Here is a 14328-nt window from a genome sequence, read left to right on the forward strand (position 1 = left end):
ATCAGTTAAAGGACTAATATGTCGTTGATCAAGTTTAATTAAGGAGATACCTTGTCTTGGGTATTGGAGCAGGTGACTCTCAAAAGATAAAGACAGATTTGATTGTATGGACTGATAATATATCGAAAATGACCCAAGTAGAATAAATCATAGATCTGTTTATGGATTTATTCGCTTGACGTTCATAGTGTGACTTACTTTGATCCTAATTAAGTGAAAGACTACGTGTGCATGACTCGTACACTTTGATGTATTGAAAGTCAGAGCTCAATTGGTAATAAAGTTGGAAGTTGGGTATACAACTTCTGCATGACATAGTTTTACTTATAATAATGGAATTCATAGCCCTATAAAGGGTAAATGATATCCTCTCTTTGGTATTACATGATAGATGGAAAAGTAACGTAGCCATGAGCTATTTGCATGGGACAAATAATTTAATTACTATGTATTAGTAATCGCCATTTTCATGAAGAAAGATGTAATAGTTTCCATGAGATAAAATAGGGTCATGTTGGGTGAACTGATTTAACCCAAAAAGATTCATAATATCCTATGAGGGTAACACCTTTATGGTAATGTCATTGGACGAACACTTGATAAATAGCTTTCTTAATGGTATATAATAGGGAGAGTTTAATTATGGTACTTTAGTGAAATGATTCCATGACTAAATAATGTTGTAATTAATAGACGAAACGTCGGATCTTAATTAAAAATTATTTGAAATCTAATTATATATGTTTAATCGGTTTCTCTGCTAGCTTAATACAACCTTGATGGTTTGCATTTGAATCGATGAAGTAAATACATGAAAACAATGAATTAGAGAAATAGATCGCATGCATCATTATTCGCAATGAAAACGTTTTCTAGTTATGAGAAAGAGATGACTTAGAGATTAAATTAATTTCTTTGGGTTATTATTTAATTGATTGTAATTAAATAATTGAATTTTGAATTAGAAATTAAATTAATTATTCATTTTGTAGTTTTATTGAACAAGATAATTTTTTCGAACAATTTGGTTAATAAAAGTATTCATGAATTACATTAATATCATTTGTATAATGTCCTCATGAGGTTTTTGCATGTAAAGCAAAGTAGAAGCAAATATTAGCTCACTAGTTGTCTAATGTTTAACTAATACTAAGCGGTATTACGGCGGATCGTAATATGAAAAGACAACTTATATTAGTAGACAAACCTAAACATGTCCTTAGTCTAATTAGAAATGAACAAATTGATTGAAAGATTAATACACCGTCTATGAAGTCCAATTGGGGAGATGTTTTGCCTTGGGCATCGGAACGAATGACTTCCAGAAGATAAAGACATAAATGTGACTGATTAGACTAACAGTACATCGACTAGACCTAAGCAAAATAAATCCTGAATCCGTTTATGAATTTATTCACTTGTGACATTTATAGTGTCATATACCTTAATCCAGAGTGGATGGTGAACTATATGTGTGTGACTTATATACTTTGATGTAAGTAAAAGCCTCAATTCAAATAGATAAGGAACCAAAAGTTAGTACGTTGAGTATACGACTTCTGCAGTATCTAACACCGTTCAAAATATTGTAATTCATAGCTCAAGACATGGATAAATGATATCCTCTCACTAGCATTACATGATAGAGGGGGAGAATTTGTAACATCTCAAAAATCAGGTTAGGAGAATCAAGTTATCAAGCTAATAGTTTGAGTCAAATTTAGAAGTTAAGGTCGTAAATAATTAATTAAATTATTAAAATAATAATGGTTTGGATTTTTTAAATATAAATTAAGTAGGGAAATTAAAATTTAAGGTTTGGTTTTTAATTAATTTAAAACGAAATTTAAATACGAGGTGAAATTTGAAAATAATGGGTTTTAAATTGAATTAAGGTTGATTTGGAAAAAGGAAGAAATAAGAATGGGTCAAAGGGACAATAGCCCAATTTTTAAAATGTGGTTGGCTATTTAAACCCCTAATAGTCCCCTTCCCTCTCATCCTAACTTCACATTCAAAAACTTCCCAAACCCAAATATGATAAATACTCTCAAAATTAACTCATCCTTCTACATCTATTAACCTCTTAAACACCAAAATAAACTCCAATTTCAAAGAAAGAATATGATTTCTTTATCAAATTCGTCAAATACCTTCTCACGTTCATCTTTGAACTGGCTTCAAAACTTGTTGTTTTCTTCAAATTGAGGTAATATCTTAACTTATTATGGCTAGAGTAAGGTTGTTGTTTTTCTAATTCAAAAGTTAATCGAGTGTGTTGAAAGCTTTTAAGCTTTTTAATCAAATTTTGGTTCCAATGTTGAAATCTGAAATAATGAGTAATCTATTATTTTTATTGGTTTCCAACCTATTTTGAACCAAATAGAAGGTATTTGAACCCAATTTGATAGATCGCTATCCAATTTTAATGAATTTTGAGTTTCCCATTTTTTGTCTTCATACAAGCTTAATTTTTCAAAAATTTTAAATTCGTGAGATTAGGTAAAATTAAAGGCTTATATTTGTAATAATAGGTTAAATAGGATGTTTAGAAACTTAATTAAGGTTTAGGAGCAAAAATCGAGTGTGAAAACCTTATCTTTTGGCAAAACGAGTTGATTTTTAGTATGAGAAAAGTGAGCTTAGAGTGGTGATTTTGTTGATGTTTGTCTGACTTTAAAGCTGTTAATAAATGTTACATTTTATTTAATGTGTATGCAAAGTTCCAGACTCGTCGGGAGCTTCTACGAGCAAAACAAAAAGGAAAAAAAGGCTCATTTGAAATCGTTGTACGAAATGCATCGACTAGGTGAATGGTTGGAATTGTAGCTCTTAAGCATGATTCCTAAGGTTGAATGGGGATTAGGTTGGTCTAAACACCTAACCTAAGTCTGAGAGTAAGTAATTATAACTATATCCTATTACATATGATGCTTGTATGTGAGGTTGTGAAAAATCATGTGAAATGTTTAAGTGAGTGATATGTGAATATAACAGTGTTTTTTAAGTGAACTACTAAATCTATGCACATTATGTTTTAGAGTGATTATGGCTCTTTTAAACAAGCGTGTTAGCACTTGAGAGTGCATATAATGAGTTGTAAAAGTGTTTTTAACAAGTGAATATTTGCATAAAACAATATGTAAATGTGTGTTTAAGTGGATATGTTGGCATTGTGAATGGTTGGAATCATTGAATATCATTGGAATACCATAGGATAGTGAGTACTCAACTTTATTGTTTATGATGGGGCGTTTTGGATCGAAGATAGCGATGGAGGGATAAGGGAATGTAAAGCATAACTCCATTCATTGAAAATAGCGTGGAGTGTTTGGAAAGTGTTATCATTCATGCTACACTTATATGAAGATAGCGCAGGACTCTTTGAGTCATTTGAAGTGTTTGAAGATCCGCTTATCCAATGCATTGTTGATTATGTTTATGTTTCCATGTCACATTATACCAATAAATCATTGTGTTTGCCTTGTGATATGTTTGATGTTATGCCATGGTTGCATGATTTAGTATGTTTTCTTTCAACTATGAATTTTATGTTTAATTGTGGCAATTCCTTGTGCACCTACTGAGCTTGAAAAAGCTAACACTCTTTTATGTTTATTTTGGAAAAAAATAGCTTGTAAAGAGGGGAATGTGTGCAAGTGGTGATCCAATGCAAAGCAATCTTTTGAGTAGGTGACTTGGTTTGATTTTGCAAACAATAGAGGCAATGTGGGACTCATCCATAGAGGGAATTAGACTTTGTTTTGTTTGAATTGTAATTGGACATTATGGATTGTTTAATTAGTTTTTGGGACTTTGGGTTGTTTTAGAATGTCGCTTAAAATGCTTGAACGGGTATGCACGTTAGTGGATGGTATGCTAGGTAAAATGGTTGTGGACTTGTAAATGCATGCTAGTATAGATAATTGAATGAAGTGTTGAATCGTGTTGTTGTATATTTTAATGATTGTAAGCATGTTTTGTGTGTTATATGTATTTTATATAATATGTTGGATTAAGGAAATTTGGCATGATTTATGGTCATGCCGACTTAATCCTGACTTTTATACTATGTAATTAAAGCCTTAAAAATCATAAAATGTTTTGAAAATTTGCATGGCCAAGTTTTATAAGGTTAATTTCATAATTTTACTGTCAATTTTATAAAAAGATATTTTTCAGATATTTTTCTAAAATTATGATTTAGTCCTTAACCTTCTTTTTTAAAATTAAATGAGTTTTACTTATCGGTTCTAGTATTTTCTTCCAATTAATGTTTTAAATAGTATGTCATAGCATGTATGCATGTTTAAATTTATCTTTTTAATGTTTCGAGTATCGTATGTAAAATGACATTTTTACCCTTGAATGTTATTTTGATGATTTTGCTAGAAGAGCATGATTCTAGGGCTTGATTGTTTAATTTCAATTGTTGGTTGATGATTAAGCATGCACCTATATGGCATGAATTGTGGATTTTGTGCTGTGTTTTGATGGTCGGTAAGTGGCTAATGTGACGTTTTAGATTCGGGTCGGACCATCTTAGTCAGGTTTGGGAGCACCACATTTGGGTTACATTCGAAAATGAATGTTATTTTTCTCACTAAGTATAAAAATGACTTGAGAATTAATTTATGGTTTTTTAAATTATTAATTAATTAATTAATTGAAGTTTGAAAATTAATTTAAATTAATTGGTCATTTTGAATCATTAAATGTAGAAAAATTAAATATATTTTCTCATAAATTCTTTTACGGTAAAGGTTTCATGATTTTAATAGAACTAGAATTGGGCTGAGAAAATTATTTAATTGCAAAAATAATATTTATTTAAGGAAATAGAAAAGCCATGTACTCGGGTTGGATTAAATTATAAAGTGTTGGGTTAAAAGTTCAATAAACACATATAATTGGACCTAGTAAGGGAGAGGCTCAATTCCCTCTTGATGAAAATAAGGGGATGACAAACCCTAGTATTTTTACCTAGAGTTGCTGCCCCTCTCTCCTAAATATTAGGGAGTTAGAGTTTTTTCTATTAAATAAATATTATTTGGGTTCTACGAGTTTAATTAGGATTCTCCCAACAACTCTCACTATAAATAGATGACACAGATAGATTTCAAAACACATCTCAAAAAAGAGAGAACACAATTCTACCTGTTTCTATTTTAAAGAAAGTTTTACTTTCCCACTAAAAGTAAAATAATAATAATAATAATAATAATTTATGATTTTGTGTTTGATTTGAAAGTGTTCGAGTCCACGCTTGAAACAATTCGTGGTACGAGAATAGAGGAGAAGGTAGTTCAGTTGAAAGTCGGGAATGTCTAGGATTTGTCTAGCCCAAAATGCAAGTGCGATTTCAGGAATAAAATTATTACTATAAATATCACAAACCAACTCGATTTTTAAAATTTTAATTTTTCGCTATATAAGAAAACCATTTTCAAATTAGTTTTTTTTCTCCAACAATTGGTATCGGAGTCAAGTTGTGTTATGTTTTATAGTATAGCTGTACCCAATACATGAGACAGACTTGAGAATCCCTGGCAACTATAGCTCGTAGATAAAGGGTGTCGTTGCCCATACATATTTCCAATAGGGAATTATGTGTATTTTTTCTATAAAAATATTATTTTTGACTTTTTCTTGTTCAATCAAGATTCTTGTGATTTTTTCTATAAATAGAGACCATAGGCTAGGTCAAATACAGACAACACTGAGCGTTGACACTATGTCAAAATTTGGTGAAATTTATTCTTCAAATAAATTCTAACTTTTGAAAGATTTCTTTTCGGTTTCTAGCAAAGAAAGATATTAATTTTCCCCAATGGAATATCAATCAAGTTTTCATTGATTTCTAAATTAGAACTCACACTCTAAGCGAGCTGAGGTTCAAGAATAGCAAAGAAGATCATGTTGGTAAAAAGTCAAGAAATGAGTTAGACTGCCCATTCCAAAACACAGGTACAAATTTTGTAAAAAGTTTATTCTTATAAATATCACAATCATTTGTTTGTTTGTTTTAATGTTTTGACTTTCCATTATGCAACAAAACTATTTTCTAAACTAAAATTTTCCAACACATGTCCCAATAAAGAACAAAGGCCTTCCTTACGAGTTATCTTTTAAGGAACAAATGACTAAATGTGGTGGACGTGTAACGCCCCGAATCCGAGACCGTCGCCAGATTCGAGCACGAGGTGTTAACGGACTTAATTCATTAATTAAACAGCTCAAACAATTTATTTTAGAACTTCCAGACAAGCTGGCTAACTGTGTCATAGTCGCTTAAAAATTCATATCTCGAGTTACAAAACTCGAAATCCAATTCTATAAATTTTCCCTGAAACTAGACTCATATATCTATCAACTAAATTTTTTTATAGAATTTTTGGTCAGGCCAACTAGTACATTTTATTAGTTAAAGTCTCCCCTGTTTCAGGGTTCGACTACTCTGACCCCTGTGTATTACGAATTAAATATCTCCCTGTACAGAGTTTCAATTATTATGCCGTTTATTTATCATAAAACTAGACTCAATAAGGAATCTTTACATGTAAAGCCTGACTTCTAATTATCTTTGTACAATTTTTGGTGAATTTCCAAAGTCAGAACAGGGGATCCAGAAATCGCTCTGGCCCTATTTCACAAAAATTTAAATATCTCATAAAATATAACTCATATACCTGTTTTGTTCCATCCATATGAAAATAGACTCATCAAGATTTAATTCTATATCTTATTCACTATATAAATCCATTTCTACTATTTTTAGTGATTTTCCAAATTCACGTCATTATTGCCATCCTATACTGTTTTAAAGCTAATTTCACCTTTTTCATGATTTCCATGGAATAACTAGCATTTAGGCATACATAACACCAAATATGTCCTTGATTAGCCATTCCAACAGCTAATCATTATCAAGCATTTACATACCATTCATCAGCCATATCATAAGATCATACACACAAAATGGCTACGATGCTATACATGCCATACTCAAAATGAAACGTCTAGCTATACCAAAATAATCCTTGTGATAGTGTGCCCGGACCTCCGACGTACTTTACGATCCCCGAGTTAGCTTGACAAAACTATAAAAAGAAGGAAAATAAAGGGGGTAAGCATTAAGCTTAGTAAGTTTGCATGCAAATAAATAACAACATTCATAAGAATTATCTTACTACTTGGCATGATACTACTTAATGCAACTTCATTAATTATCATAACATATTTTAAACTTCTTCACTTACTCACTTACTTAAATACTTACTTAATCAAATTTATTAATACATTTTACTTACCTTTTTCCTTATCAAGCATACATGAACATTATGTACTTACCTTTGCTCTTCTAGCATGAACTTGTCTTACCTTTTTAGTATAACTCGTCTTACCTTACCTTACCTTGATATTCTCTTTAAATTTTTCCGTTGAACCACTTGGAATACTAAGGATACACGGGTACCTTACCATTGCCATGACTTGTCATGGTCTTACGTGGTATCCTTTTGAAACTTACCATTGCCATGTCTTGACATGGTCTTACATGGTATCCTTACCTTATGAACTCACCAATTCCATGCCTTGGCATGGTCTTACATGGGACCTTTGCCTTATAGTAACTTATCAATGCCATGTCTTGACATGGTCTTACATGATTTCCTTGCCTTAGAAACCTTACCAATTGCCATGCCTTGGCATGGTCTTACATGGTATCTTTAAACCCTAATGTCATGACATTTGTATCCTACACATGCCTAAGGTTCAATCGGGACTTTCTGAAATTACTTCTCCGTCAATTCATGCTTGAGTCTTCTTTGAATAATTTCATAAAATAAATATAAACATGCTGTAAATTAACAAAATTAACATAAAATAATAGAATATTGCATTTATTTACCGCAAACTTACCTCGAAACAAAATACGATCAACTATATCGATTTAGTCTACTATCTTTTTGTTTCCCCGGTCTAACTCCGGATTTTGTTCTTCTTGATCTATAATAAAAAAAAATTAACTTATTTAATACTCACATTTATTAAAACAGTCATTGACCCAAACTTTGGCAAAATTACATTTTTGCCCCTAAACTTTTACATATTTACACTTTTTCCCCAAGGCTCGGAAATTAAAATTCATCCTATTTTCTTGTGTTTTATGACATGCTGATCATTTTTCCCTTCTATGACAACATCAAATTCTCACTCTAACATGTACTTATGACTATTAGGTATTTTTACCGATTAAGCCCTTTTACTCGTTTTCACTTAAAACCGAGTAGCACAAGTTGTCTAACATAATTTAAAATCTCATATTCTATCATAAAACACCAAAATACACAAATTTCACCTATGGGTATTTTTCCAAATATAAACCCTAGGTTGAATTATTGCTAGAATAAGCTTAATCAAGTTACCGGGACTCCAAAAACGTAAATAACATTAAAAACGGGGCTTGGAATCACTTACTATGGATCTTGGAAGCTTGGAACAAACCCTAGCTATGGAGAAACCTTGAAATTTCGGCCTAATGAAGAAGATGGACAAAAATTGGCTTTTAATTTTGTTTTTAATTCATTTTAATAATTAAATGACCAAAATTCCCTTAATTAAAAACTATGGTGTTTTATTTTCCTTTAGGTATTTTTGTCCAAAGTAGTATAATGGTCTAATTACTATCCAAGGACCTTCACTTTAAAAACCCATTACTCACAAGTACTTAATACCTTTGTGAACTAGAACACACATTTTACAACTTTTTCAATATAGTCCTAAATATCAAATTGGACCCTCTATCGATAAAATTTCTAAATGAAATTTTCACACAATCATGCAATCATGCCATAGACCTTAAAATGATAATAAAATAAATTTTTCTATCTCGGATTTATGGTTTCGCAATCACTGTTCCGGTTAGGCCCTATTTCGGGATGTTACAGGACATGTACCTATTTTGTTCTAACTCCTAGAAAAAGATATTCAACATTTTTTTTTAGGAATGCTAATTCATGAAACATTTCTAGGGTAGTATGCACTTCATATCTTAGTGTATGTTATTGGGCTTTTATTAGTTAGGAAGAGTAGGTTTTCTCAAATCTCTCTTATAAACTTCAATCTAATAGTCCCAAACTACCTTGGTGTGTTTTTTTTATTTTACTTTATGAGAGACATGACTATGTCAAAACTCATTGATATTTGGTAAGGTTCGGCTAAAGGAGAAGTTTGTAAAAAGAGTTCTCTCAGCTACAAGAGAACTTGTTACTCTTTCCCCTTTGTAAAAGGGAGAACTCTTATTTCATTTGTCCCTGTAGCATGGAAACCAACCATGAGAGATTGGTTTAAGCTCAATATGGATGGATAGTCTATGGGTAATTCAAGGAAAGTGAGAGTAGGAGCTTTCATCCAAGGTCATATTGGAATTGGATAGTTGGAGCCTTCTAACACATTACGAGAGCAACTAGTATGGAAATTGAGGTATGGGCTCCTAGGGACAAATTTTTGGTGGCTAGAGATTTAAACATAGAGAACCTTGAGATTGAAGTACTTGGTGCTACCATTTTTATCCATGTTATGTTTAATGTTAATACTTCTAATTGATAGCAAAAATAAAGGTTTAAACGTTAATGTGCAATGAAAAAGATCAAACATAAATACCTTCGGTCATTGCCTAAACCAAATGTCAAAATCTTGACACTGTAACACCATTGACCGAGCATGTCGAAGAACTGATGAGGATGTCGTGTTTAGCTATACAAAAACACGAAAAACAAAAAACAAAAAAATCACCAAGTCTTCTAAGCACTCGAAAATCTCATTAGATCGAATTGTTTTCAGAATTTATTTTTGATGCTTAATTAAAGATCTTATACTTGGGGATATTTACAATGGTGGTTCCCCATGAAAAAAATCACCAATTCATGCACCACTATCACACAAACAACATGGAAGTGGTTGGCAACAAAAATATGAAACGTGAGAACAACCCTATGAACCATGCACGTCCAGCACTAATCACATTTTATCTCCTTTGATTGACAAGCGCATAAGTTTTTAGATCGTTGCAGCATATTTTTTAGGAAGGAAACAAATAGGCTGATGCTTTAGCATGATTAGGAGCAATTTTTAATCTCTTCCTCCCTCGGATGTTAGTAATTTTTAAGACTTATTTTTATATTTGTGCTACATCTTTCTAGTTGTTTAAAACCCCATGTTGTTGGATGATGCCTAGGAGAAATTTATGTATCGAACCATGCTTCAATTTCCTTTAAAGAAGTTAGTTCTCTTTTCGAGAAAAAAAAAAACTTCATTTGCAATGGTAATTTTTGTGTTAGACATTCAATCACACTATTTATTTCGTATTATTTTGATAAATAATTCTTAAGAACTAATTTATTTATAATTTAAATAAAAACCCATATAAATATTTATATAAAATAGAATTTTGATTTTTTTTCCTTAAATAATAAAATTTGAATTCATTCAAATCTTAAAACTAGCCGGATCCAATAGGTTCAACTCATGCGTAATCTCTAAAATGAAAGAGGAGGAAAAAAAAAAAAAAAGCTTCACGTGAGGCCTTAGATTAGCCAACCAACCCAAGAGCGAGAGGTGAGAACCAACCTAGCCTACGCCGCCAATGGCAATTTGTCTAAACCCAAAACCCACTTCCCCTTTCCGTCTTCCGCTTCGCTGTATCAATAACACCACCGCTTCCTTTACTTCTATTGCTGTCAACCACTTCTTAGATTGAAAGACACAGAGAGATTGAGAGAGAGAGAGAGGATTGGTAGTCTTGCGGTACAACAATCACCTTATGTATCCTCGATGACCCTTTGCATAAAAAGAGCTTCAAAATCTTTGGCCACTATCGCCCCTCTCTCTCTCACTTGCAAGGTACGCTTCCTCTTTCCTTTCTCTTTCTCTCTTCTCCACAGTTTACCTTCCCCTTCCTCTCCCCCTGAACCCGACTCTTCTTCTTCCTCCTCCTCCTCCTCCTCCGAAACCCATTACAAACAACTCATCTTTAACACCATTGATGAAAAGCCCTGGGCCTTTTGTAACACCAAGTGGGTTTCCAATAAATTCCATGCTATCATTGTTGATCCTCATTTGTTTATCAAAGTTCTTAATTTGATGAGAGAAAGACCCAGAATTGCTTTGAGGTTTTTTAGGTGGGTTGAGATGCAACCTGGTGTTAAAAGATCCGAGCTTGTGTTTTCCGTTATGCTCGATATTTTGGTTGAGAACAATTTGCTGAGATCAGCTTATTGGGTCATGGAAAGGGTCATTACGTTTCATATGCATGGTATTGTCGATGTGTTGATTTGTGGCTACCTGAAATTTGAGGTTTCAGTTAAGTTACTTGATCTTTTATTGTTGGTTTGTTCTAAGAAATTGATGGTTGATCATTGTTTGTGGATATTTGATAAAATGATCCGGACGGGGTTGTTGCCGGATGTGAAGAACTGTAATAGGATTCTTACTATGCTTAGGGATAAATCTCTTGTAGCTAAAGCAAGCCAAGTGTATAGGATGATGAAGGAATTTGGGATTAAGCCAACTATTGTTACCTATAATACCATGTTGGATTCCTTTTGCAAGGAAGGGGAAGTACAACAAGCTATTGAACTCTTATCGGAAATGCGCTGTTTTCCAAATGACGTGACCTATAATGTTTTAATTAATGGTTTAACAAAGAATTGCAAATTAGATCAAGCCGAGGGACTTATTAGGGAGATGTTGAAATTGGGGATTAAAGTTTCTGCATACACATATAATCCTTTGATTTGTGGGTATTTCAAGAAAGGGTTGCTTGTTGAGGCCTTAAACCTTGGGGAACAGATGGTAAATAATGGAGTTGTTCATACGGTGGCAACATATAATACATTCATGTATGGCCTTTGCAGGTGGGGGAGATTGGATGATGCCAGACAGCAGTTTAATGATATGCTGAAGAGGAATATGATACCAGATGTTGTTTCGTATAATACTCTAATATATTGGTATTGTAGGATAGGGAACATTTGGGAGGCTTTTCTCTTGTTTGATGAGTTAAGATGTCGACGCCTTGTTCCTACTGTTGTCACGTATAATACTCTCATTGATGGTCTATGCAGAGTGGGGGACCTGGACCTTGCTCGGTATCTTAAGGATACCATGATCACTCAGGGTATTTTCCCTGATGTTTATACCTATACGATTTTGGTAAATGGATCCTACAAGCTGGGCAATCTATCTGCAGCAAGGGATCTTTTCAATGAGATGTTGCATAATGGTTTGGAGCCTGATCGTTTTGCATATACAACTCAAGTAGTAGGTGAATTGAAGCATGGTGATCCTGCAAGAGCATTTAGTATGGAAGAACAAATGGTAGCAAAGGAATTACCTCCTGATTTGATCATCTATAATGTTTTTGTTCATTGGCATTCTAAATTGCGTGATTTCAAAGAAGCATGTAATTTGTTGCACAAGATGATTAGCATTGGTCTTATTCCAGATCATGTAACGTACACCACCATCATTCATGCTTACCTGGAAAATGGACATCTGAGGAAAGCTAGAGAAATGTTCCACGAGATGCTGAGCAAAGGCTTATCCCCATCAGTGGTAACTTACACTATATTAATTCATGGACATGCAGCTAAGGGGTTTCTATCATTGGCATTTATGTATTTCTCAGAGATGCAGGAGAAAGGTGTTCAGCCAAATGTTATTACCTACAATGCTATGATAAATGGTCTTTGCAAAGTGAGGAGAATATGTCAAGCTTACAAGTTTTTTGCTGAGATGGAAGCAAAAGGAATACTACCTAATAAGTATAGCTACACCATTTTAATAAATGAGAACAGCGACGTGGGGAATTGGGAAGAGTCCTTGAGATTGTACCAAGAAATGCTAGATAGAGAAATTCTGCCTGATTCTTGTACACACAATGCACTCTTGAAGCAACTTAACAAGGACTGTAATTTGAATGCAGTTCGTCAGCTAGAGACTTTAATTCTAGAATGTAAAGAATCTTGCGGTGCTGAGACTTGATATAGCCTTCAAGGGAGTTTTGGATTTCCCATGTAGATAGTGAGATTGACACATACTTGGTTTTGGAGAATCGTCACATTCAAATTAAAAGCGACTCCGATGATCATAATCTAAATACCATTGGACAGTAAGCTTCATTTGCTTCTCTCTCATTATTATAATTGTTGTGATTTTTTTGTTTGTTTGTTGTGGGGTTTGGTTGTCAGCATATGATATGCCATGGACATTTGCTGAGTTATTATTAATTTTACAATTTTACTTATGTTTATAGGTGGATTATGGAGCAGAGCTACGTCTTGTCAGTCAGCTGAGTATACAGATCTCCTTGCTATCCTCTTCTTGCGAATGCTTGGACCAGTCTTTGGATCTAATATTACACAGAGTCAACAACAGGTATACAGATGAAATTCGGTACTGTATCAAGTTGTTTCAAATAAAATCTCTGACTAAATGTATTTATTCATTCTTTCAACATTTTTGAGATAGGAGAAAAGTGTGATTGGAAATTTGGGGTGGGGGGCTCTTTTTTCTGTAATATTGTGATGGTTATTATATATGTTCGGGTCAAATTTTAGTTGTCACTTTTTTGCCCCAAATTTTCTACGGTTATGAATCATTAATAAGAAGTTTCTACATAGCTTTTATATTATACAACTTCCATTGTTTGATAGGTAAAAGCGGGATGAACAGGGTCGGGTTGAGGAACAGATACTAAAAATAATCAAAATTGTTGTAAAATAAATAACAAGAAAGTAATGATGACAGCAATATTTATGCAAACCTGTTTCCACTTTCCACCTGTGTAACCATCCATGTAGTGTGTCTCGCTTCTGTTTGCATTGATTGATTACCGAGAGTCCCTAGTGGAGCCCTTTTCATGTTCAATCTGGAGCATCTCCGCTGAGGCCACCAAGGTATACCATGTTCTGAATTCTGGCATCCAGTCATGATATGCTGAGTCTGACTAGCATTGCATTCCAATTTAAATGGAATGACAATTTACAATAGTATTCTAGGAAACCCTTACGAGTTTCTGTTAATAGGTTGCATGGAAATAAATTGGTTTGACTTTCATCTTTGTTAATTTAATGTGTTTTTATTCAACAGGAATCTTCGATACTAACTGTTAGTTTGTGTTGTTTTGTTTCAAATTTAGTTTATATTTCCTACCATATTTCTAGCCATCTATCACAAGATCCAGACCTAGAAGGGTAACGTATTAATTAGAAGTATTGTCAATGCATGTGCCTAGTGCAAGACATCAAAAGCGCTTCAGTTTTTTTC

At 33.1% G+C, this 14328-nt stretch overlaps 1 protein-coding gene across 1 annotated transcript; it reads left to right on the forward strand.

Moving 5' to 3' along the window:
* The first annotated feature begins 10503 nt into the window (after window positions 1-10503).
* Window positions 10504-13698, forward strand: LOC108454293 (pentatricopeptide repeat-containing protein At1g22960, mitochondrial). The gene is made up of 2 exons (XM_017752708.2): window positions 10504-13171; window positions 13316-13698. The coding sequence occupies exon 1, from the start codon at window positions 10834-10836 to the stop codon at window positions 13042-13044; it is 2211 nt and encodes a 736-aa protein (XP_017608197.1). The 5' UTR covers window positions 10504-10833; the 3' UTR covers window positions 13045-13171; window positions 13316-13698.
* The last annotated feature ends 630 nt before the right edge of the window (window positions 13699-14328 follow it).

The sequence above is a fragment of the Gossypium arboreum genome, chromosome 3 (assembly GCF_025698485.1).
Source record: "Gossypium arboreum isolate Shixiya-1 chromosome 3, ASM2569848v2, whole genome shotgun sequence".
NCBI classification, from domain to species: domain Eukaryota; kingdom Viridiplantae; phylum Streptophyta; class Magnoliopsida; order Malvales; family Malvaceae; genus Gossypium; species Gossypium arboreum.